At 41.0% G+C, this 26,682-nt stretch overlaps 1 protein-coding gene across 1 annotated transcript; it reads left to right on the plus strand.

Moving 5' to 3' along the window:
* The first annotated feature begins 1,040 nt into the window (after positions 1-1,040).
* Positions 1,041-3,169, plus strand: LOC127629185 (protein FAM43B-like). Its single transcript, XM_052106289.1, has one exon. The coding sequence runs from the start codon at positions 1,154-1,156 to the stop codon at positions 2,099-2,101; it is 948 nt and encodes a 315-aa protein (XP_051962249.1). The 5' UTR covers positions 1,041-1,153; the 3' UTR covers positions 2,102-3,169.
* Positions 3,170-26,682: the final 23,513 nt, after the last annotated feature.

The raw sequence follows: 26,682 nt of genomic DNA on the forward strand, positions 1-26,682 counted from the left end.
ATATAAGCAATATCATCTTTATTACCTATATTACCAATATTACCTACAGCACTCGGCCTGCGGCCGAATCACAGCAGTGCTGATGTAGGGTCATATCACATAGCTTAAATATATATATATATATATATATATATATATATATATATATATATATATCAAAAACAAAACAAATTTGTGGAAATGTATTTTAAGCACAACAATCCAATTAGCTTATACATGGCACAAAAACAATTTTTTAGAAGTTCATTTACATTCACACTTCAACATCCTTTTTCCATATTTGAATTTTCATATTTTATAAAAACATCTCACGTTGTCTCCTTGTACATATTTTTTTCTTGTCAACTAAATTACAATATCTTGTTCCACCATTGTTTATTTGAAAGTTCTATTTCCATTTTTCCAATTCTTATATACATATTTTAGCTGCAGTCATAAATAAAACATTATTTTTTCTTTCCGAGTTAGTTTTATCTACAAAGCTTAAATCTCTCTGACCAGTTTTGTTTTATTTTAGTTTTGAAATAATAACATTTTGTTTTAGTTTAGTTACATTTGTACTAACTGTTATTTTTTTATGTTAATGCCAGTTAACAAAAAAAAAAAAATGTTAACGACAACAACACTTGTATTGTAAAAGTAAACTCAATGAGATTAGTGGAAAATAGAGAGGTCCCATATTACCTGCACTTTATTTTGCAACCTTTATATTATAAACAATTTTTTGCACACAGTGTGTATCTTTCTTACATTATAAAGATGTCAATATGCATATTGTTTGATGGAGAGCTTTTGGCAAAATGTGGAATTCATAGAAGATATAACTGACAGATTAATTGATTATCTAAGTTAGCCGAACCTTTAGTTTTCAGCATGATCAATAAGGTTTGAATGAGTTAAACGAGGACAGCCGAGACTCTGAGCTCCAGCTGTCATAAGCACTCAGTGATGCAGATGGAGGAGGAGGAGGAAGGAGGAGCAAACGGAAGAGTCTAGTAGCTGAGCCTTTCTGCTTTCAGTCTCTCGTCAGCGTATGGCAGAGCAGTTTCTTTTCCTTTGCTGTGCTTGTTTCTTTAAGAAACACACATAAATAAATCCACTTTACTTTCACTTTAATTTGGGAAGGGGGGCTGAATTTTGTCCACTCTGGATCATGCTGCCCTGGAAAAGGAATAAGTTTGTGTTCGTGGAGAATGAGACCAAAAGCAAGCCTAAAAGTCTCGGAGCCGGACTGACCTACCATTCACTACTATCGACTTTGCTCCACTCCTGCCCTGACCTTGTTCCTGATGGCCCGTTCCACTGGCTGGGAAGCGTCTTCCATAGCAAGCGTCAAAAAGTGGAGCTTAATAAAGAGGAGCCCACCTATAACGTGCGTTACCTGGGCAGCGCAGTCACCATCTTGGCCAAAGGGGAGGACTGCACACAGGATGCAGTGGCCAAAATATGGACACGCAGTAACTTCGGTGAACAGTGCGCCAAGATGAAGCTGACCGTCAGCCCTCACGGCATTCGAATGGGAGCAGACAAAGGGGGCAAAAAGAAGCTGGTGCACCTCTATTCGTTCAACCGCATTACATACTGCACTGCTGACCCCTTCCGGCCCAAGATATTTGCGTGGATTTACAGGCATCAGGTGAAGAATAAAGCTGTTGTACTACGCTGCCATGCTGTCCTACTGGCAAAGGCAGAAAAGGCTAGAGCGTTGGCGCTTAGTCTTTACCAATCCTCAATGTCCGCATTTACGGAGTTTAAACGGCTAAAACGCCAGAGTGACTTTCGTCATTGCCAACAACAACTGTTGGGTGAGGATATTGTGCCTATTATGCCCCTACGAAGACTTCTGAATGGCCAATGCCACTATCAGCCACAAGCCGAAAAGCCTGGAAGTGCCACTCGGCTTTCGTCCATTGCTGAGGAAGAAGATGAGGAAGGTGAGGATGAAAGACTGGGGAATCTAGAAACTACGACCACAACAACAAACAGCAGCACTCCCAGTCTCCATCCAGAGAAGGATCTGGGAAAGATCTTAAACAGACTGGACGAGGTTTCGATTACAAGTTGGGATGAAGCACAGATGACGATCAGCACTTTGGTGTGACTTCATATGGATACAGTTAAGTGTCTTAACCACTGAGCCTATGTCCTTTCGTCCACCCTGTCCGGTACATCCACCACGATGCACTATGAAACAGCCCCCTAGAGCTCACCCTACCTCTGTAACCAGATAAGAACCAAGGGAAGGAACTGTTCCACAGACAAAGATTTGCATAAGGAGGTGTCTAGAGAGAGAGAGAGAGACAGTATAAGCACAATAAAGGAGAACGACAGGTACACCAATCATCTTGTATTGGTTGAAAGCTTACACCGAAAAGCCTTTATCTACTCCAACATTGAGCAAAGCTTACACTGCACACCCAAAGAAGATAAAAGCATGCATCTTTTACTCCAGATATTGTGTGGTTTTGTGAGAACATGCAAAATACAAGTGCTTTTGACTGATGGACTGACAATGAGAGTGAACATTTGTATAAAGTGTGAAAATTTTGTATGGCCAATCAGTCTCTTGATTATGTAATTTTGTAATTTTACCCTTGGGACCTCTCTCAATGGACTCAGCTTCAAAGGGATGGGTGGGATGGTGTTTAAGTAATTTTATTGGCTCTGGGAGAAGCACTAATGAATTAAACCATAACTTAGGAATCGAGCCATTGACTTGACATGTTTACTGCTACCATTCGTCAGAGCTCTGCTAATCTTTAATGCATAACAAGTGGAGGCATCACCTGTGACGATCGAGACAGGCCTTTAAAAATATTTTTAAACAGTATCTATTTTGCACTGTGATTTTGTTTGGGACCAATGACAGCAAAGTGTGAATAAGATCTTGTATTTATACGAATTAGCAATTGTAATTTATGCTAATTCTGAATATGTATTGGTGTAATGTGGTTGTCATAAAAACTCATTTTTATGCTGTTCACGTAAAGGTCATAGCTTCCATCTGTCAATTCCGGCATGGTGTTTTGTATTTCCAGCACATCATATTTCATCATCTGGATAAACTGATTGAAAAACAGTGAAACATTGCATTTTCTACTGCTTTCATCATATTTTTTCACTGCACAATAGGATTGATGTTACTGTTTTAAAAATACAAAACGTTGTATATTAAAATATCTGCTCATTTTAATAAAATCTCTCTTTTAAGAGTATTTAATACTGTGGTTTTTTTTTATAATTATTAAATTGAGTTGATTCAGCACACCAAAGGATTTGCAAATGGAAACTTCTGGTTTTCTGGCCGTATTTCTCACATCGTTTCTAGCTTTTAAAAATAAATAAATATTTAAATAAAAAAAAAAGAAAAGTCCATTGACACAGCCTGTGAGTGGGCTGGATTGAACACAGACTTTGTCTGCTCCTTGAGGGCACTTAGCTTTTCTCTCAAAGTGAGGCAATTAATCAGCCTATTGAATTGTACAGGAAGTGGGCATAAAACAACTGGGCAAGCAGTACAGAGCTTTCAGCTCAATGTGAAATCAGCCAGAAGAGCTTTCATCATCCTCTCAGCATATATTTGATAACAGCAAACAAAGAACAAGCACATAAATATGCACAATTCTAAAATCTGAGTCACATTTTCAACAAGACCTGCTTTTCGAGAGTGCAGTTGATAAAGGCTATAGCTCATACTTGGGGTTAGGGATTTTGAATAAACACTAAGTATTAGTCTTTGCCCAGTAACTCATCCTGAACCATTTGTTGTATGGAGTTGAATGATACCTACAATTTTATACTGTGTGCCATCCCTAATAGTAAGAGATACAATATGGCTAAATCATAAGAAATTGTATGTGTTTGCTTCACAAAGAGTGGTTCAAGAATTAATGAGTAATGTAATTCATCTCATAAGGTGCTGTTAATTTTTAAAGCAATAGCAAGTTCGATTTTCATTTAATAGACTTTAAAATGGGCAAAAACACCATAAACATAGACAGAAGAAGGGACTCAAATCATATGTGAGGACCAGAGCCACACAGAATACCCTAGCAACCATATATCATTGTGGCAGAGAATTTTTCAAGGGCAAACACCACTCAAATTTTTGTCCGAAAATGTAAAAATCTTGTTTCCAATGGATTTTTTGTCTTGTTTTAGACCACAAACGAGTTCAGCACCAGAAACAGTGGAAATAAAAATGCTTATGCTGACTTGTTCAAGTAACTTTAGCTGTTAATAAGCAGGTGGAAGTAAAAAAGTGGCTTAAACAAAAGTCCTGAACTGTCACAGACTCAAGAGATTTTCAGTTGTACATCTTGTTCACAGCTCATGTTCTGCTCTTACTGGAATATGGCTTTGTGTAAAAATAGGCAGTAACAGAGAGACAGTGAGAGGGACATGAATCAAACAACAACTGCTGTCAGAAAGAAGATAAAATCCAGATGGCAGCAGAAAGGTGCATTATGGGAAGAGGGCAGATTTCCATTATTGTGAGGCATGCAATTTATAAGCATAATTTTGCCAAAATATTCCCAATACAGTAACTTTTAATGGTAAAATTTCCACTGAGGTGAGTCATTAGATGATGCCCAAGTTTTCTTCTAGACTGTTTTTATGTCTTTGATATGAAGTTGCTCATGTTGGATCAGGGTCAGATCATCATTCTTACAATTCATTAAACCATGTATTTGATGCAGTGCCTTATGAAGTTAGCGGTCCACTGATAACGCAACTCCTACCCATTTGGTCACCAAAATTGCAAAGTAGGACATGCTCCTTGATCTACATCTTTTGTTGGTCTTGAAACAACATTTCCATAAAAGAAACCTAGTCCTAACCCTACATATAACAATAAACACTGATTGGTTGATTGAAATGTTGTTCCAGGACCATCAAGAATTACTTGGCGAAATCATGGCCAAATACCCATTTGGGGCATGACTAGTGTTCATTTTGGACCCTGCATTTTTGGCTTTGGTTTTCTTAAAGATATGATTGAATTTGAGACTAAATAAGAAAATTACATCCTGTTCTGTACATTTTGGGATTCAGTAGTTTCATCGTTTTAGCAGCTGTTTTGTCCCTAGGACAGGATGACTGAGCCTGTAAGTGTAATCTTGCCTCGTGCCCCATTAGGAACAGTATGTGTTGCAGTTGTTGGTGTAAGTGTGAGACAGAGAGTGACGGAGTAATGGCAGTGAGGGGTATGACTTCTCTCCTGTAAACCCCTGTTTAAGTTTTAATAACCTCCTCTGAAGGCACTGAAGAGACCAAGGTGTGCTGGGCCAGGACAAACAGGATCAATAAACCTTACAGCATACCAAGAAAGAGATAAGAAAGGATGACAGCCCTGTTTCAGGTGTTTGTGTGTTTCAAAGGGAAAGATAAAGCGAGAGAGTTGGATTTGTATTCCACAGCAGTCGTGTTCTATTCCCTTGAACAGTGGTGCTGGATTCTGCATTATTACCTCTAAACACACTGTGACCGATGAAATTCTCTAAAGGCTCAATAAATTGTCAATTCTCTGGTAAATATTTTTGCTCCATACCAAATACAGATTTAGTTGAGCAAAGCTTTGATATTATTTGTCTGTTAAATAAAGGTGTTTTATTTAAATCACCTAAATAAATTGTCAAATAAAGTGCAAAAAAAGTAAAATCTGACTAATATTTCTAAACAGTTCTAACAAAGTAAGCTCAATGCATGACTGAATGTGATTTAGAAAATTATGATTTGAAAATACTGTTTGTGCATTTACATTAAGTCAACAAGAAGCCAAATTGACCTTATTTACTTAATTTATTTCCTTGTCTTAAAGTCTAAAAACGAACGCAACAGCTGGGTTCCTGAAGTAAAAATCCCATTCCTTTTTTCCATAGGGGGAATTGATTATTAACAATAGCATAAACTTTTAAAGACAGACCTACCATGAGCTCTAATGTTAATCAAAGCTTCTGCTGAAGCCGTCAGTCTTTATGAAAACTGTATGGAAAAAATAAATAAATGGGAATAGTACTTCCGGAAACAAGATGGCTGAAAAAGTAGATGGCCACTGCTGTGCTCTTTTCAGCGATTTAATAAATAGGGCCTGATTTATGGGATCCAATTTTCATTCGGGCCGTGTAGGGCCGACCACACGGTCTCAAGTACGGGTCAGGTTCGGGTTTCATTTTAAAGCCTGTGCAGAACTTTTTCCCATTTTAAACTCCTCTCGTTTTCAGTCTTGTGCAAGATTGTTTTAGTATTGTCAGTCAGTTCCTATTCAGTCTTGTCTTCAGTTGGTTTATGTTTTCTCTCCTCTCCCCTGTGAGAGTTTTTGTTTATATTCTTTCATTTTTAATAAAGCCCATTTCATTTGCCTTGTGCGTTTGGGTCTTTCCTCAAAAAGGAAATGCCCACTTTTCATGCTCCAATCAATTCCCAATGGACAAACTCAAGCTTTTTCTCATTGAATATTCTGTTTCACTCAGAAACATGTCACATTAAAGAAATGAAATGAGTTTCATGATGACATCTAAACGACTGCAGCACATCAAATCTACAACAATGCAATTGCTATGCAATCCATCATAAATCAGGCCAAAGAAGTTGTCCTCTCTAATCCATAGACTCTAAAATACTGTTAACCAATGTAACTGTGATTAGCATTGCAGAGCAAATACTCCAAACTCAAAGTGGTGGTGGCGTAGTGGGCTAAAGCACTAAACTGTTAAGCAGAAGTGTAAAGCGGACCAAGGAAGGGACGGAAACAGACGTCAGCTTAAGGGGTAAGCTTTATTTTCGTCACTCAATTTCTTCAACACACACACACACACACACGTATTCTCTGCCTTGTTGTCAGGCTCTCCCGATGCTCTGTGGCTGCTGGCTTTTATCCGCTCTCCTCACGCTACTGCAATTAGAGACAGGTGTTAGACATAATTTAGCTCAGGTGTGAGCGCCCTTACTGCTTTTCTCTCCCGGACGGCGCTTGACCACGCCCCGCTGCCACATACCCCCACCGCCCGACTCAGGCCGGGCGTCATCCGACCTGCCTACCACTCCCCCATTTCTGGAGAGGAAGTCAGCGGCAGCCATCTGCACCCGGTCTGTGGACCACCTTGAACTTAAAAGGCTGGAGGGCCAGATACCAACGGGTGATCCGGGCGTTAGTATCTTTCATGCGGTGGAGCCACTGCAGTGGGGCATGATCCGAGCAGAGGGTGAAGGCCCGCCCCAGCAGGTAGTATCGGAGGGTGAGGACCACCCACTTGATGGCCAGACACTCCTTCTCTACGGTGCTGTACTTAGTCTCCCTCAAGGAGAGCTTCCGGCTAATGTACAGCACCGGCGCTCCTCTCCCTCCACCACCTCGCGAGTACGGCCCCCAGCCCTCTGTCTGAAGCGTCCGTCTGCAAAACAAAAGGGAGAGAGAAGTCAGGTGCATGCAAAAGCGGCCCCCACAAAGTGCAGCTTTAATCTGTGTAAGCGCCTGTTGGCACTGCTCTGACCATTGGACCGGATCTGGAGCCCCTTTTTAGTGAGGTCAGTCAGCGGGCTGGTGACATCCGAATAGTTAGGCACAAATCTTCTGTAATAGCCAGCCAGCCCCAGGAACTGCCTCACCCCCTTTTTGGTCTTGGGTCTAGGGCAAGTCGCATGTCGCCCGTGGTCTTGTCAATTTGGGGACGCATCTGGCCATGACCCAAGTGGAACCCCAGATACCGTTCCTCCACACGCCCAACCGCGCACTTTTCGGGTTTGCCGTGAGCCCGCCCGCCGCAGCGATCTCAGGGCGGCCCTCAGATGTTGCATGTGCCGCTGCCAATCATTACTATAAATAATGATATCAACTAGATAGGCAGCGGCGTAAGCAGTATGCGGTCTGAGGATCCTATCCATGAGGCGCTGAAAGCGTGGCGGTGCCCGAACAAACCGAAAGGAAGCGTCCGCGAATTGGTGTAATCCGAGCGGCGTGGTGAAGGCCGTTTTTTCACGGGATATTGGTGTCAAGGGGATCTGCCAATAACCCTTCGTTAGATCCAAGGTCGAGTAAAATCGAGCCGTACCTAACCGAACGAGCAGTTCATCAACACGGGGCATTGGGTACGCGTCACATTTAGACACCGCGTTGACTTTTCTATAATCCACACAGAATCGTACAGACCCGTCGCTTGGGAACAAGGACGACCGGGCTGGACCAATCGCTGTGGGATTCTTCTAATACTCCCATCTCAAGCATCGCGTCCAATTCTTCTCGAACTCCTTTCTTTTTATGTTCGGGCAAGCGATAGGGGCGGCAATGTACCACCACGCCCGGCTCTGTCTCGATATGGTGATGTATGATGTTTGTGCGGCCCGGTAGAGGAGAAAACACGTCCGCAAATTCCTCTTGTAATTCGGAAACCTCTGCGAGTTGGCGCGGTGAGAGGTGGTCTCCACAAGGAACCGGGGTGTTGAGATTGCGGGCTTTGTTTACCTCCGGTCCGAGTTCCGCCCTCTCCGGAACTACCGTTGCCAACGTCACAGAGGCCGCCTCTTCTCTCCACAATTTCAGGAGGTTGAGGTGATATATTTGCCGCGCGCCCCCTCTATCAGTACGTTTAACCTCATAATCGAGATCCCCTACTCGTCGTGTGACCTCAAAGGGTCCTTGCCACTTGGCGAGTAATTTAGAGCTTCGATGTTGGGAGTAATACAAGCACTTTATCTCCGGTGCAAATTCCCGTAGCTGAGCACCCCTGTCATACAGCCGGCGTTGGCGTTCTTGAGCCTGGAGCAAATTCTCCTGTGTTAATTTCCCCAGTGTGTGGAGTTTTGCTCTAAGATCAAGAACGTATTGAATTTCATTTTTACTATTGGAAGGTCCCTCCTCCCAAGCTTCGCGGATGACGTCGAGGACCCCGCTTGGGCGTCGCCCGTACAACAGCTCAAATGGGGAGAACCCCGTGGAGTCTTGCGGGACCTCGCGTACTGCGAATAACAGAGGGTCCAGCCACTTATCCCAATTCCTAGCGTCTTCGTGCATGAATTTACGAATCATATTTTTGAGCGTCTTATTAAATCGTTCCACCAGTCCATCTGTCTGAGGATGGTACACACTAGTGCGAATCGACTTAATGCCCAAAAGTTTGTAAAGTTCGCGAAGTGTTCGTGACATAAAAGTAGTGCCTTGGTCGGTGAGGATTTCTTTCGGAACCCCACCGGGAGATTATCTTGAAGAGTGCCCCTGCAACACTACGTGCTGAGATGTTGCTCAAAGGCACTGCTTCCGGATATCACGTTGCGTAATCCATCAGGACTAACACAAAGCGATGTCCGCGTGCGTCCGTGCTAATGGCCCGGCGGGGTCCATTCCAATTCTTTCGAAGGGAACCTTGATCAATGGAAGAGGCGCAATGGCGCTTTTGGGGTGGCCGGTGGGTTTACGAGTTGACATTCGCGCACGCCGCACACCACCTGCGGACGTCGCCGCCAATGCCCGGCCAATAGAAGCGGGCTATTAGGCGGAGAAGTGTCTTTCTTTCCCTAGGTGACCGGCCATAGGATTATAGTGAGCCGCCTGGAAAATCATTTCCGGCGGCTTCGTGGAATCAACAATTGTGTCACCTCCTCCTTTGTTTGAGCGTCCTGCGTCACTCTGTACAACCGATCTTTAATAAGCGAAAAATATGGGTATGCAATGGCGATGCCCGGCCGGAGCTGTTGACCATCAATTACTCTCACTTGGTCAAGAGCATGTTTAAGGGTTTCAGTCCCATGACTGCTCTAGAGGGAAGTCCCCTCAGGGAATTCCCTGAGAGGAGAGGCGCCACCTCGCCCCTTCCCTCGTCCTTCCGAGCAGCCGAGGACGGCCCCGGCTCCGCCTCCCCTGCCAAAGCATCGCACACCGCACACCTCTTTATGCAGGACCCATCCGCACAAATACCCTTTAAAATATCTTTGAAATTCGGCCAATCAGTACCCAAGATTAGCGGATGGGTGAGGCGGGAACTAACCGCTGCCTCCACACTATGGTTTTTTTCCCCTGAATTTAATCGCCAAAGTCACCATGGGATACTTGTGAACATCCCCATGCACACACCTCACCCTCACCAGTTTAGCTAAGCCCAAAGCCCCGGGTTGAACCAAGCGTTGGTGGATGGTGGTCTGGTTACAGCCGGTATCCAACAGTATGGCCCTCTTCAGGTCAGCGTAAGCCAGGATGTTTGTCGCCGGCAGTTGTTGTGCCGCGAGTTGGGCTTCCCCGGACAGGAGAGGGATTAGGCGGGCTGCCCACTGTTCGGGCGGCCAGCCCCAGATTTCTGCCGTCCGCTCGAACAAGTCGAGGAAGGCCTCAGGATCATCTGCTGCCCCCATCTTCTGTAACGTGGGCGGGGGTAGCGTAGCGTGGGTGTCCGGGGTCGCGGCTGGGGCCGACGCAGTCTCCTGGCTGAGGAGGCTCCGAATAGCGAGTCGGTCCTCTGCCTGAGCCCGCATGATCTCGAAAAAACGTCGATCTTGATCCTGCCGGAGCTCAAGCAGGGATTGTTGGTGGCCTTGATGGAGAGTAGCGAGGGACTGGAGGACTTCCGCCAGCTGGGAGGACTCTATGGGGCGACTCTGTTCCATAACTTGGAACAAAAAAAAAGGTGTTCCTTCTATTCCCGGTTTCGGCACCAGTGTAAAGCGGACCAAGGAAGGGATGGAAACAGACATCAGCTTAAGGGGTAAGCTTTATTTTCGTCACTCAATTTCTTCAACACACACACACACACACACACACGTATTCTCTGCCTTGTTGTCAGGCTCTCCCGATGCTCTGTGGCTGCTGGCTTTTATCCGCTCTCCTCACGCTACTGCAATTAGAGACAGGTGTTAGACATAATTTAGCTCAGGTGTGAGCACCCTTACCGCTTTTCTCTCCCGGACGGGCGCTTGACCACGCCCCCGCTGCCACAAGAAGGTTGTCGGTTCGATCCCCACAGCCACCACCATTGTGTCCTTGAGCAAGGCACTTAACTCCAGGTTGCTCTGGTGGGATTGTCCCTGTAATAAGGGCTCTGTAAGTCGCTTTGGATAAAAGTGTCTGCCAAATGCATAAATGTAAATGTAAACTACCCACAAGGTTCCTGGGCTCTCTGACACTCTCAAATAAAGACATGCTGAATATTGCATGACCTTTCAAAAACCATACTTGCACACCATTACGACCATGTATATTTCATGCTGGATAAAATATATTGTTCTCTGATAGTTCTCATGGTAGGAGTCAGACACTGGCATCATCTGTACAAAGTACTGTTATCTAAGCGACTGTAGGAGAGTCTGTGTGACTTCAATATTTTAACGGTTTCCTCCCAAAAATTCTCTTTGTTCGTATGTTTTCTCAAATCATATTTTCATGCAATTCTTTGCGGTTTCTCGGGGGTCTAATGAGGTCTAAAGGGATCTGAAGTGGTCTAATGAAGTCTGGAGTGGTTTCTTGGAGGTCTGATGAAGTCCAATGGGGTCTGAAGTGGTGGGATGTGGTTTCTTGGGGCTCTAATTAGGTCTAAGGGGATCCGAAGTGGTTCTGATGTGGTCTGAACAGATTTTTTGGAGATCTGATTTGGTCTAATGGGGTCTGATGTGGTCTCATGGGGTCTGAAGTGGTTCCTTAAAGGTGGGGTATGTGATTTGCAAAACGGCCGGCAGATTTTGAAAATACACAACTCTAAGGTCCTACCTTCTCTCCTCCAACGCTGGCCCTGACTCCACCCATTCGAAAAACATGGACGCGCAATCATGCACGAGCGAAAACTCAGATGCGCAGTGTTCTAGCAGTGTTCTAGACTCACTAGTCAAACAGTGCATTCACCTGTCAGACAATTTTTCAGAGCAAATTGTTGACACAGCAGGAGGAGGGGTCGCATACCACTCTTGAAAGGTGTAGAGCTGATTTTCTCATAACTGTAAAAAAAAAGAACATCGCCAGCCCTGGCGTCTGTACAGCGGTCTTCTATTCAAAACAGGATTCATAGAAATGTGGAACAACCCCACTAGCACTATAAAAGCTCTATTCTCCATACATAAATACAATCGCTTCCTGTTACTGGGTCACGAGCTTTGAGTATGCGCATCGAACGGGACACGCCAGCCAGGGTGGTGGGGGAGGGGGCATGGTACGACCGTTTGATTGACACATTTTCTGTCCAATGATTCTAGATGGTCTTGAAAATGATTGGCTGGAGTTTTTTGAGTCCTGCCCGTTCCACAGATGATTAAATTGCTTAATTTTCATTTCAGTGCTTCTAATTTACAGCCAGTAAGTGGGTTAGGATTAGGATTTCAAGTTATTTTGAAAAAATGGTCAAAAAAGAAAATTACATACCCCACCTTTAAGGGCCTAATGTGTAAAAACTAATGAGTGAAAACGAATTGGTATAATGGGGTCTAAATAGTTTTTTGGAGGTCTGATGAGGTTTACTGGGGTCTGAAGTGGTCTGATTTTGTTTATTACGGGGGTTGAATGAGGTCTAATGCAATCCATGGTCTGTCTAAGATTTTTTTGTCTGTCTGACTGGAAAAACTGCATAACCTTGAAAACCTTGATAATGAGGTAATCTCAAATTCAAATTTGACACTCTCTACAATTGCCAGCTGGCCTGTGAACCTACTGACGTACATTTCAGCATTAGAGGGCTAATTATGAGCTTGATAGTGTGAAACAGAGGGTCTGCTCTAAACTGGCCTCTGTTGTGCTAATCTCCTCAATTATCCTGCTAACATTAGTGTCAAGGATGTCGCCTTTAAATGTCAGCTTTCTCGCCAAATAATTATTCAGAGTCATTATAAGCTCACAAACTCTACCAACAAAGATCCTCCAATCAAACAATCTTTTACAGTATTCATTTATAATTAGTATTGCTTGCAATGTTAAACACTACTTTTATAATTGCTTATACTTCAGGATTTTGATAAATTATTAATAAAGTATTAAACTGGCGTGTAACTTATTCTGTACTGTTTGTGCTCCAGACATGAACCATATGGCACAATGAACTCAAAACTATACGGCCTGTTGAGAAGAGGTTTGTTATGACTTTTCTAAACAATCAGACTTATGTTTTTTTAATGTCTCTTTAAATGTTAAATGGTCTGCACTTATATAGCCATTAGTTGTGTAGTAAAATGTCATTTGAATTTGAAGTGCTTAATACACTAGGCTACGAATCTGAAAATAGCAATATGCTTATATGCTGATAATAAATGTTCATAAATGTTATGTACTAAAATAAAAAAGGTCACATATATACATATATGCAACATGTGTTTCAAAATAGGACAAAAATTGCCATTTTCATTTAAAGATTTTCTAAACATTTGTGGAATTTAAATGTGTACATCTAATTGTAATTGTTTGTCTATTGCCATACATCAGATTTCAATATTAGATGATGTAATAATTGCAACAGGCCAAATTATTGGATCCTCATTTGTATTTTTAGTTTACAGATTTATTGCACATCTATTTTAAACTTAGAGAAGTTTTCTTGTATTGTCTGAGACCGAACATTTTAATATTTAATAATTTAATAATTACGGGTCTTAATTATTAAACGAAAGGGGGGTATGTCAGGCCAGGGGCTCCCCAGCCTGACAGAACGAGGGAGGAATGTGGCAGGGTGGAGGGCGGGGCCGGGTCGTGATCCTACACGCCCGGTCCCGTATTAGGCTAATTATGCCTCCGTGAGGGATAAAGGCTGACTGCAGCGGATCGTGCGGGAGAGAGAGATCGTTTACGGACATGTCCGTCATGTGTGTGTTTGTGTCTTTTAAGTTTATCATTAAACCATTATTTATATCGTCAAGCCGGTTCTCGCCTCCTCCTTTTCATTGATTCCTTTACAATATGGTATTTTTGTGTGTAATTCTGTTTTTTGTTAATTTTGTTTTTGCTTGCTAACTGCATAGAATGTCATTGTGCAATAAAATATTTACATTTAATTGCATTTACAATATAATTAGCACAATTCCAGAGATATATAATGATGATTTGTGAGTTTTTACTGCAAAACAACACAAAAAATTCTGCAAATTGCATCGCAAAATTCAGTCATTTTGGGCTGCAAAAATCTGGAAAAAGTGCCAAGAAATCCTGGTGGGACTGAATAAGGTATCAGAAACCAACCGACTAGACTAACACAAACAAACAAACCAAACAATTCAGGACTGAGCATGAAGGGAACTTAAATAGGAAGGGGCAAATAGGCGATAGGTGCCACGGATAATCAGTTGATGGATTAATGAGCGTAGCCATGGCAACTGGGGCTGGCATTCCTGATGTGGCACCTGCGAACACAAGAAGGCAAAACACAGGGAAACAAGCGGACAAAACATGTCTATATTTTAAAAACATTTTTGTAAGGTAACCTAATAAATGTGCTTCCTGTGACAACTTGACTAACTTTATGTATCAGTATGAGTGAAAATGTAAATTGAAAATATTAAAAATGATAGACTATATAAGGTTATATAAGGTTAAACCAAAAGTAATTTTTTTCTTTCTTTTTAAAATTATTTACCCCCTTTTCTCCCAGTTTGGAATGCCCAATTCCCACTTCTTAGTAGGTCCTTGTGGTGGTGCGGTTACTCACTTCAAGCCGGGTGGAAGAGGACAAGTCTCAGTTGCCTCTGCTTCTGAGACCGTTAATCCGCACATCTTATCACGTGGCTCATTGTGCATGACACCGCGGAGACTCACTGCATGTGGAGGCTCATGCTACTCTCCGCGATCCACGCACAACTTACCACTAATTGTGACTTCAAGGATGTTACCCCATGTGTCTCTACCCTCCCTAGCAACCGGGTCAATTTGGTTGCTTAGTAGACCTGGCTGGAGTCACTCAGTACACCCTGGATTCAAACGTCAATACTTGCTGTGCTACCCAGGCCCCCTAACGAAAGTCATTTTTAAGGGTTCAATGTTCCCACGGTCAGGGAAATATCAAATATCAGGGAATTTAAAAATATGGAATTCAAAGCTTGGAAAGCTCATGGAAATGAGTTCAATCTTGTATTTTTCTTGTTGCTCTGCCCTAATATGTTTCTTTGGCTAAAATTGCTTTCCCTAAATGTGATCTCTGTAAATTGGTTTTTAAAAATCAATAATCTAACAGTCCAGACAACTGAGAAAATCATAAAAATGCCATGGAATTTAAATGAAAAGTAGAAATAGCCCATTAAGGTAACAATTGCATGTTACCACTTTTACATTTTCCACTTTCTTTTTCAAAATGTTCTTATGCTTGGACAAATGCATCAGATAAAGGCATTCTTGTAGCAAACAATGTGAAAAGACCCTCGTTGTATTTATTTTTGTAGCCTATATTAGACATCTTTATGAAATTAAAGGGGACCAATTGCTAGTCTTGTTTTATTACATTCCTAAAAAAAACAATATACTTTATTAGACCTTATGATATTTTCCTCCTCTGGGTGAAATTCAGCCACTTTAGCTGATGCAATATCAGGGAGTCTCTTTCCAATAAGATCTGTGCAGAACATTCTTTACCTCTGGCAAAAGCTTACATCTTTGATGGGCTCGGCTTCTCTGATTCCTGCTTTCAGACACTTTTCGGTTTCAGACGTTTGTGTGTTTCAGAGAGAAAGATCAGGGTTACTTTGAAATGCAAGCAAATAACCTGTATCAAAAAGCTCCAACTTTGTCCACGTTGCTCCCACTTGCAGCAAACAGCAATGAGACCTGGAGTCAAATGTTTGTAACCCTTTTCAGAGATGAAATGACGTGTCTGGGGAATAATCATATCCTACATGCACACAACTAACAGATGTTATTGTGAGGAAAAATGCAAATACAATACCTTGAAAATCAGTGCATAAACTGTCTCTTTATTTTCTGTACAGAAGACTGAGGGCTTTATTTTTCCTTTTTAAAGAACATATTTTTTTCCACTATTTATTCACCCTGATGTTGCTTCAAACCGGTATGACTTACTTTCTTATGTGGAACACAAAAGATACATCTTTAAAAAGTTTTTACAGGGTTTTTTCTGCATGTCAAGCTCAAAAAAGGACAACAAACTCTATTTTCTAAGCTCTATTTTCTTGACCACGCTAGGCACAGCATTAAGCGCAGTGACCGTGCCCTATTTCTTATCCAATTTTCATGAGAGCGATAATTCTAAGCTCAATATATGTGCAAGTGGGTGTGGATGGGGTCTTTGTGCCATCTATGTGTATGCTTGCAAACTGTGGGTGTGTTGCATGTTAATAAAGGGCCGCAAAGTGCAATTTGCCATTTTCCTGAGAAATAGGTAATTGAGCTAAGACGTTTTTAGAACTACGTTTAATCTCGGTGCAAAGTCTAAAATCAGCTCCCGCATTTGCAGTTTGGGGATTGCACCAGCAGATATCAAAGAGCTATCACTTTGAGGCAAGGAGGAGGGTGGGGCCATGATGACACATGCCTGGCCCCTAATCAGGCTAATCAAGCCCATGCTTTAACTTAACGCAAAAGACATATAACGCAAACGCATACAGGACAGCTGCCTGTAGGTCTCTCTCTCCCTCGAACTGCCACCTCTAGCCGCCTTTATCCCTCTCGTGGGCTTGATTAGCCTGATCAGGGGCCGGGCATGCATCATCACGGCCCGGCCGTGCCCTCCTCTTTGCCACACACTTTTAATCTAGCCATGATTTGTGTCCATATGATTATTAATAATAATAATGATAGTTTATTTTGTATAGCACCTTTCCAAAGCTCAAATACACTGTATAGAAATAACAAATAAAACATTAAACATAAAAAAACATTCAGTATAACAAATATATAGTACATTACAAAACAATGAACAATGGGAGAGAAGTAAAGCATATTTCAAGAGCCAATAGTCCCAGAAAGGCTAGAACAGGTCCAGAGCAGCACAGGTGACAATACAGTCACAGAGCAGGGGATGCATTGCAGACCATTTACTCGTAAAATTCTTATGAATGGGCTGTCTTCATTTTTATTGATGGTGCTTGACGGAACTGAAAGCAGACTGGAGAATAACCTCAGAATTAAATAGCTCTTGACCCAGTCCATTAGTGTTTTGTGGCCACAATTTCACCAACCCACTTGCGTCTAGTCTTGGCACATGCTTGCATGAAAATTCATGGCTATGCCCACTGACTTTGTGCATATTAGTACCAATGAGGGTTGATGTTGTCCACATTGGTACTATATTTGACTTTAGTTTGACTTTAATTAAAATACATTTATGTATATTTATTTTATACAGTAAAATGGTAAATGGTCTGCACCTTAGAGGTTACCAAAGCACTTTACACTGTGTACCAATCACCCATTCACCCACACACTCATACACCAGTGGTACACTATTTGTTTACCAACATGGCCAGTGAATTGGTCAATATTGGTCAATCAGATGTCAGTTTGACATACCACAATACAGTAACTGATCAAGTAATATAAGGGAAGATCATTTTAGGGGTTTCAGCCTAACATGAGCTAAAATATTGCACCTAAACGTATGTTTATTCACCTTGTTTATAAAAAGTTATACAAATTGTATTCTCTTGCCATCTTTTCCTGTAAACTAAGGCCGTAACCAGACAGTAATCTGCTTGCATTTCAAGTTCACACAGTCAATCCACTTTTATGTTAAACCACTTTTGAAGACAAAAGTGAGGAAGTCCAGTTTAAACAGGAAATCAAATTCAAACCTTTCAATCTGGATACAACTAAATGCTCTGATAAATACCTTGAATAGGTTTTCTGGGCACATAAATAAACCAATCATAACTCAATAAGAAACCTCCATAGATCTGACAGCAGAATGAACTCCCTCCCATACAGATGAGTTGATTAAGTTAATGAGGTTAAAAAAAAACTTTATTATCGTGTGATGTTCAGTGCTTCAGTCTTGCATGTTTCTAAATGCAACTGGATCTGTTAAGACAACTGCACCTGAATACAGAGTATATTCACAGGAATAACCCAACAAAAAAACAGCTTAATCCAACCTAAAAGGTGGTTTACTGACCAGGGAGGTCTGGTTTGATCGTTTAAAGAGGTTTTGGGCAATTAACAGCTGGTTAGGTTGGCCGACACAGGCTGAGTGACCAGCAAGACCATCTTAAACCAGCTGAGACTAGCAAATCACCACTGGCTGGTTTAAGCTGTTATTTTAAACAGGGAGACCAACACAAAACTGCATTTATCTTTCATAAACTAGTTCTCCTATTTTTTTTGTGCCAGACTTCCTCCCCTTGCCATTGAATGGTTTTTTTTTTCTGAATGAGTCTGTTAACCTTTCAAAAGTGTTAGATTAGTAAGACGTCTTCCATAGGGTGACATGTCAGTTCTTGAAGCCAGATGGATGGCGGAAGAGGATACTGATGGCTTTGAAGAAAGCAGGAAAAGTGTCTGAACTGTTGTAAAGCCAAACACACAATGTTCATATGAGAATATGTAGTCCATCATAATAATTTGTAAAATCTTCTCTTTTTATGTTTTTCAAACTTTGTTAGTTGTAGTTTTTTAATCCTTAACCATCCATCCATCCATCCATCCATCCAGAATTTTTAAACATTCAGACAAACACTTTGTCAAGCCAAAATGTCAAGTTTTAATTTGTCATTTGATATACAGTACATTGATTAAAAAACATAATATTGACATACTGTATATTGACCCAAGTGTACCAGTATCAGTAAAGAGACAGTCTACATTTTGTTGAATGAACTTCCTTTGGGTACAGCAGGTTGCTTGGATATTAGCTTCAAACAGAGTAAATGTTAACTTTTTAATTGGCAGATAATGAGAATTCATACCAAACCAAACTGTCTGACTCTGTGGTGAGCAGAGCCGCTGGGTGTAATTGAGACCAGTGGACTGGACTGAGGTTTCGTGCATAGACTGTCAAAGATGAAGTTTCCATAAATCCCTTTTATATGAATCTCAGCGAACGGGGTCACTTTTTGAAACCCTTCCAAAATAATGGTGTGAAATGTTTTTGATAGGTCATCGTATCCTGGAGCGTAGACAGCGCAGGCACAGACGTTATTGAGATGTTGCTGTGCACCCTTGCCCACTTGGCTTCACTGTAGTAATGGAAATGGTCTTGATCATTTTCAGCATGTAGCATAGCGAGTTGAATCCTGTCTTTTATGATGAGAAAGACAGAGGGGAGACTTGAAGCCTTGAATTAATTATGTGAGACGTCGACTGCTTTTTCTCACGGCCAGATGTGCAAGGTTGTTTGCAGCTTCGAAAAAGTGTGTTTGCATGTTTATTTACTTGCATGCATGACTCTGCATGTATTTTGTATTTACAGAATATTGTACATGCATCTGTCTGTTTGATTAAGTATTTGCATGTGGTTATTTGGGTAGAGCTCACAAAACTTGACAAGAACATGCCAGGTCATATTTCACCACCAAATCAAAAGAAAGAAAGAACAAAAAATTAAAGCCTATTTTAAGATTTTAACATTAACGTTATTTTAATAACAATTTAGGACATCCCACTCAACACAAACTCACACACACACTTTCTCATTACTGTAATGTAAAATAAAATATTTTGTATTATTGTTTAATCTCTCATGATTTAAATTTAAAAGTATTTATAGAGGATGCAGTTAGTTCCACTAACTTTATTAAATGCTAATTTAAATAAAATATTACTTTAATAAGCTAATACTCTTCAGTATTTTTAATGTAATAAAGTATAATTTGCTCTATACTGTAACAGTAATTAGAATCACCATTGTGAATAATGGGAATTACAATAAATAAATAAACGTAAAATGAGAATTTATGCATAATTGCATTAAAATAATGGCATAATTTGTATAATTGCATCTCTTCCTTTAATTGTCATTTTTTGTAATTTTAATTATATTTTTTCCTTTTAATTTTGGTAATAGGGCCCAATTTGTTTTATTTTCTCCTAAATTCTGTTTTATGTTTCCCAAATTCTGTGTTTTCTGTTTTTCAGTTGTGGTGTTGATTCACATTGTTTCTAGATTATTGTGAAGAGTGATCAGACGCATTTTAATAATTGCAAAAAGCTTCATTGGCCAAAAAAAAAGAAAATAACTTTATCACAAAAACCCAAATTTCACAGTTTTTTGGCCCTGGCACAAAATGACCAGCTAACTTAATTTCACTAATCATATCCGCAGCACCTGGGAAAGTGTGAACGAGTACTAGTCAGGTGAAATCACTCTATCACTCTGATTGGATTATAAGAGCAGACTGAAAAGTAGGGAAGAAGTGCCAATCATTGTGTTCTTGTTCGCAGTGGTTACCTCTAAAGAAAGACATGCAGCCATCATTGATTTGTATCAAAATGGCCTCACATGCAAGGAAATTGCTGCAAAGAATGTTGCACCTGAAAGAACCATTTACCGGATCATCAAGAAATTCAAGGAGAGAGGTTCAGCTGTAGTGAAGAAGGCTTCAGGACGTCCCAGAGTGTCCGGCATGCACCAGGACATCTCCTCCTGAGGAGTCAGTTATGGAATGGTGTCACCACCAGTGCAGAGCTTGCTCAACGTTGGCAGCAGTTTGGTGTGAGTGCATCTGCATACACAGTGAGGCGAAGACTTTTGAACGATGGCCTGGTGTCAAGAAGGTGCAGCAAAGAAGCCACTTCTCTCCAAAAAAAAACATCAAGGACAAACTGAAATTCTGCAGGAAGTACAAGGATTGGACAGCAGAAGACTGGTGCAAAGATATTTTCTCTGATGAATCCCCCTTCCGACTGTTTGCAACATCTGGAAAATCAATAGTCCGGAGAAGAAAAGGTGAACGCTACCATGAGTCCTGTGTTGTGCCAACAGTGAAACATCCTGAGACCATCCATGTGTGGGGTTGCATTTCATCCAAGGGAGTGGGCTCTCTCATAATTCTGCCCAAAAACACTGCCATGAATAAAGAATGGTATCAAAATGTCCTGTAAGAGCAACTTCTCCCAATGATCCAGGAGCAATTTGGTGATAATCTGTTCATTTTTCAGCATGATGGAGCACAATGTCACAAGGCAAGAGTGATAATGAAGTGGCTTGGAGATCATTACATTGAAATTTTGGATCCGTGGCCTGGCAACTACCCAGATCTTAATCCCTGTCAGTCCTCAAAAGGCAAGTGGACAAGCAGAAGCCCACAAATTGTGATCAACTCCGAGCACTAATAAGGCAAGAATGGATCGCCATCAGTCAGGATTTGGCCCATAAACTGATATCCAGCATGCCAGAGCGAATTGCAGAGATTATGAAGAACATGGGTCAACACTGTAAATATTGACTCTTTGCATATATTGAATGTTTTTGCCAATAAATGCCTTTAAAACTCATGAAATGGTTATCATTGTTTTCCAGTATACCATAGAAACATGTGAAAAAATGATCTACAAATATTGAAGCAGCAAACTTTGCAAAACACAAAATTTGTGTCACTGCCAATACTTTTGGCCACGGCTGTATGTCTGTCTCTTTCTCTGTGTGAGTGATCAATAAAAGCAAATGTGTTTATAAAATCAAGGCAGAGCTTTGAAGAATTTAATTTTGAAATCAGAGCTTGAATAAGCTTTACACCTTTAATCATGTCGTGTTATGCAATATTCAAGAACTTTCTGCCTGTGCAAATCTCTGCAATCCGTTCTGGGCAGGATCATTCCCTGATGCACTCAGACACAGACATCAAACTGGCTCGCTGGGGAAGCATTTTTCAGACTAATTTGACAGCAGAGCAAGCTGCCTAGCTGTGAATTTTGCTCATAAGATGAAATGCAGTTTCAGAAACACACGTGCGATTTTCAGAGAGCATTGTGGGGGAGCGAAATTATGATAGTGAAAGCACAGACAGATGTCCCAGAATCCCGCACAGGGCATTGTGTTAGGTACCAGAGACTATGGTGATAAATTATTTATGCTGTACCTTCATTTTAATCCTCCATGTTAAAGGAATAGTTCACCCATTTACAGTACTCATGTAGTTCAAACATGACTTTCTCTCTTTGCGTATAATGAAAGTGAAATAAAATTGCCTCTGTCAAGAGCTTAGATGACAATAATAAATAAATAAACATAAAGGATAATAAAAGTGGTCCATACGACTTGTGTGCTTTATTTCTTAAGCCATATGATTGCTTTGTGCGATTAAGAGAACAAAATGTAACTGGTTATTTGCTTTATTCAATCTAAAACGGACTACAAAATCATATGGACTACAAAAATGGTGTATAGATGCCATTTGATGACTCCAAAAGCCATTGGTTCTTGTAAGTATCGTGACTAAATATCATTGAAGAAAAAAAAATAATATTTACAATACTTGTTGCACTTAAATCTGTTTTGTATACTATTCTGATGATAGTGAAACTTTGTAGTATGGCACTTTTCGTACCACTGTCTCCTTAAGCAGGAAACTGATGGAGAGCGTACTCCAGGTAGGGAAGGAGGTATTGTCCCAAGTGAAGGAGTTCAAGTATCTCGGGGTCTTGTTCACAAGTGAGGGGACAATGGAGCGGGAGGTTGGCCGGAGAATCGGGGCAGCGGGGGCGGTATTGCACTCGCTCTATCGCAACATTGTCACGAAAAGAGAGCTGAGCCGGAAGGCAAAGCTCTCGATCTACCGAGCAATTTTTGTTCCTACCCTCACTTATGGTCATGAAGGCTGGGTCATGACTGAAAGAACTAGGTCACGAGTACAAGCGGCCGTAATGGGCTTCCTCAGAAGGGTGGCGGGCTTCTCCCTTAGAGATAGGGTGAGGAGCTCAGTCATCCGTGAGGAGCTCGGAGTAGAGCCGCTGCTCCTTTGCGTCGAAAGGAGTCAGTTGAGGTGGTTTGGGCATCTGGTAAGGATGCCCCATGGCCGCCTCCCTAGGGAGGTGTTTCAGGCACGTCCAGCTGGGAGGAGGCCTCGGAGAAGACCCAGGATTAGGTGGAGAGATTACATCTCCACACTGGCCTGGGAACACCTCTGGGTCCCCCAGTCAGAGCTGGTTAATGTGGCTCGGGATAGGGACGTTTGGGGCCCCCTGCTGGAGCAGCTGCCCCCGCGACCCGACTTCGGATAAGCAGTTGAAGATGGATGGATGGATGGATGTCTCCTTAAGATGATTCGCTTATGTTTTCCTCTTTTGTAAGTCGCTTTGGATAAAAGCGTCTGTCAAATGAATAAATGTAAATGTAAATGTAATTTCCAGCCTGATCCCATGAAAATTATGTGATGATATTGCAAAACGTTATTGTGTGTTTCATTAAACGTATCACAGCAGTTTGGGGGTGAAATGTCCACATGTGTGGTGCTAAAAGAGACTGAAATGTTTATTCAGACAGTTGAGGATTTTAAATCTTTTTATTTTTTGTGAACTAATACTTTCTGCCAGAATACTAAATATTTAAAGGTTATGTGTTAATACTGCATGCGTCATTGCGGAGTGACCCATGGACGTATTTTAACCGTTGATATTTCAGTCTGACAGCTGACATTTTGCCTTGTCATAACTGGATTAAAGTAAATGACACGCTAGATAGTTAAACCAAGTTTACGTCAAGTGCACTACAATACTCTGGCATTCATTACAAATTAAATGTAGCCTTTTAGTAACAAAACAGTGCATGGCATTGACGCTTAAATCTAAATTGCTTCTCTAATTCAAATTTGTATTGCTACTCGAACCATAGACCCAGGTGTCAAGTTATGGGTTTTATAATGCAATTATGATTTCAGCTCAGCACATACTGGGATTTACATGAGATGGCACTCACAGCCTGGCGGGATTTTAAAGTCTGATGAATTGGCATGCTGAAATATATGGGGATCAGTTTTATGAGATTTGCACTGTAGGCAATGCCTGTGTGGTTCAGCTAAGTCAAATGCACTAACATTTGCATCAAGCTGGAATTAGTTCTGATTCACCGCTCTCTGGAGAAGGAAGACAGACAGCTGCTGTCACCAGACACCAGACACAAGATGAGGAAACTTGGAATACATTCCGAATCATAAACAACAGCAGGTGCTTGCCATAACCTTGTACAAGAAATGCTGCAAAACTAGCATGTCATTATTTTTCAGTAGGTCCAACACACTGATGTTTGGGTGAATCTAACAAACTAAAATTTCCAGGTCCTTTTTTTACCTCAAAATAAAAAAAGTAATAATGTTTTTACTATATATATATATATATATATAGAATTGAAAAAGAACTTTAATGAAACGTTTGTGTGTCTTTTATAATGTTACTGCCATATCAGAATAAGTAATCTGCCAAGTAATATAGTTCTTAAGCCATTACATAAATCACTTAAAAATTTAAAAAAATTTAAATATATATATATATGTTTTTCTGGCATAATGTTGATTACCACAAAAATGTATTTGGACTCATCCCTACATTTTAATACAGTAATTTTAGCCATAACTTTACACAGAAAAAGATAGAAAGTGATTTTATCGCACTTAAATCATGTTTACACTCATACAGTTTATGTCTTATGGCTATACTTTTGAAACAATGAGAATTTTAACATTCAGAAATTGGCCCCATTCACTTTCATGTATCATAATCATCAGTACCATTGTATATATGAAAGTACCATGGTATCACCATCTCATACCATCATTGTACCACAGTCCCATAACTGTGCTTTTTTAGAAAGGGTACTTTCATAAATCAAGAAAAACTGACATGCCCCTAATTAAAATCCACTTATCACATATAAGCAGTGGAAATTAAAATTCCATCTGATCTCAAAGGCTCTTCATTTTCAAAGGCAGTTCAGTGTCAGGACTGATGGCTTGCTGAAGTGTTCTGCCTTAAGGGTTCATTTCCATCCTACCAGTCACGTCTGCCGCTGGGCTCTGAGCGTGTCTGGCCACTTTATCCGAGCCTGCTATTCTGTCCAAACACACACACAGGCTAATCTCTACACTCACCAAATAATATTATCCGCATAGCGAATGACAAGTTGCTCTCAGTGTGTGGGTCTAAATGGGCCTGACGTGGGCAAACAATTCACAGGGATAGTAAAATATCATTTGGAATGATTTCAAATACGTATTTTCATTTAGCATTTTTCCATATCCTGCATAGCTAAAATAATTTTCTTAAAGGAATAAAAATGAAAATTCTCTCATTATTCACTTACCCTGATGTGTATGACTGTCTTTCTTCAGTAGAACGCAAATAAAGATTATTAGAAGGAGATAGAGCTCTGTCAGGTCCTTAGAAATCAGGTAAACGGGTGCCAGCACTTTGATGGTCCAAAAGTCACATTTAGGCAGCATAAAAGTAATCCATGCGACTCCAGTCAATCAGTTAATGTCTTCTGAAGCAAATCAATAAGTTTGTATAAAAAATAAATAGATAATTAAAATGTTGCTTCCTGCCAGCAGTTGATGCAACACGTAGCTGTCACGTGACATAAGTGCGTCGGCGAGTTCACGCAGGAATTCGGAAGCTGCATTTAGTTACAATAGAAAAACAGTGGGCATACTGTGAATTTATGAAGGACACCCCCAAAAATCCTAAGAAAGAAAGGTGGGCATATGGCGTATGCCTGTGTATGCCCTAGAAACTGGTGTTACATACCAGTATGGATGCAGGTGGTTGGAGGGGAGGGGTTGAAAAGGAAGAGAGTGTGGTAATGTCAGCTGGAAAGAAAAGTTGTATGAGTGGCGGAGCAAGTTTTTAAATTTTAATGAAATGATTATGAAGCTAAATATTTTTTGAGGAATCGTGCACAATAAGATCAGAGAGGTGGTGGCGTAGTGGGCTAAAGCTCATAACTGTTAATCAGAAGGTCGCTGGTTCGAGCCCCACAGCCACCACCATTGTGCCCTTGAGCAAGGCACTTAACTCCAGGTTGCTCCAGGGGGATTGTCCCTGTAATAAATGCACTGTAAGTCGCTTTGGATAAAAGCGTCTGCCAAACGCATAAATGTAAATGTAAATAAATGAGACGTGTATTCCACATGATCACTCGGGAAATCGGCATGTTGTTTCCGAAAGTTCGTGTACCCTAAAATCAATTCCCTTCAGCAGAATTACTGACAAGTGGCATCCCCCATTGGATATTTTTGCATCAATTTGAGTGCTAACACTTACCCCTCTAGTGCTAACTGATGGTGATCTGTGAAAGCAGTCTCCAGAACATGTTGTCTGGTCACACTGGAACCAGGATGTAATTGCGTTCACATGAAAAATGGTGAGTGCGATTTGGAGGTTGCATTTTTGCTGTAAAATAGCATTTTTACTCCCTTGATGGTTAGGTTTAGGGTTTGGGTTAGGGAGTAGTGTTAATAAAGTATGCATCCATTTGGACTGTTTCATATAATTTACAACTAAAGATACAACTCCTTTTTGGAGCCATACTGTGGACATTTCACCTTGAAACTGGATCGCACACATGCACATCAATTCCAACTTCTGCCATTGGGGGGCAGTGATTCGAATTTGTGTACATACAGAACGATTTTAACAGCAAAACTTTCGACCTATTGTCGAATTAACAGTGTGATTAGTCTGAAGCATTAAGAAAGTCAATGGGGTCAATTCTGATTACATGTTGACTTAAAGGCTTTTTTAATAGCTCTCCAATAGATCTAATAGAACTAGTTAAAAACTAAACAGTGTCTAACAAATGGTTTCTGTTATCACTCACGGTCACTCAGAAATAGAGCCACATTTGCAAACTTTTGCTC

The sequence above is a fragment of the Xyrauchen texanus genome, chromosome 35 (genome assembly GCF_025860055.1).
Source record: "Xyrauchen texanus isolate HMW12.3.18 chromosome 35, RBS_HiC_50CHRs, whole genome shotgun sequence".
NCBI classification, from domain to species: Eukaryota; Metazoa; Chordata; class Actinopteri; order Cypriniformes; family Catostomidae; genus Xyrauchen; species Xyrauchen texanus.

What these genes read in the sequence shown, in the direction of transcription:
- LOC127629185 (XM_052106289.1), top strand. Translation starts at nt 1,154, where the DNA reads ATGCTGCCCTGGAAAAGGAATAAGTTTGTGTTCGTGGAGAATGAGACC.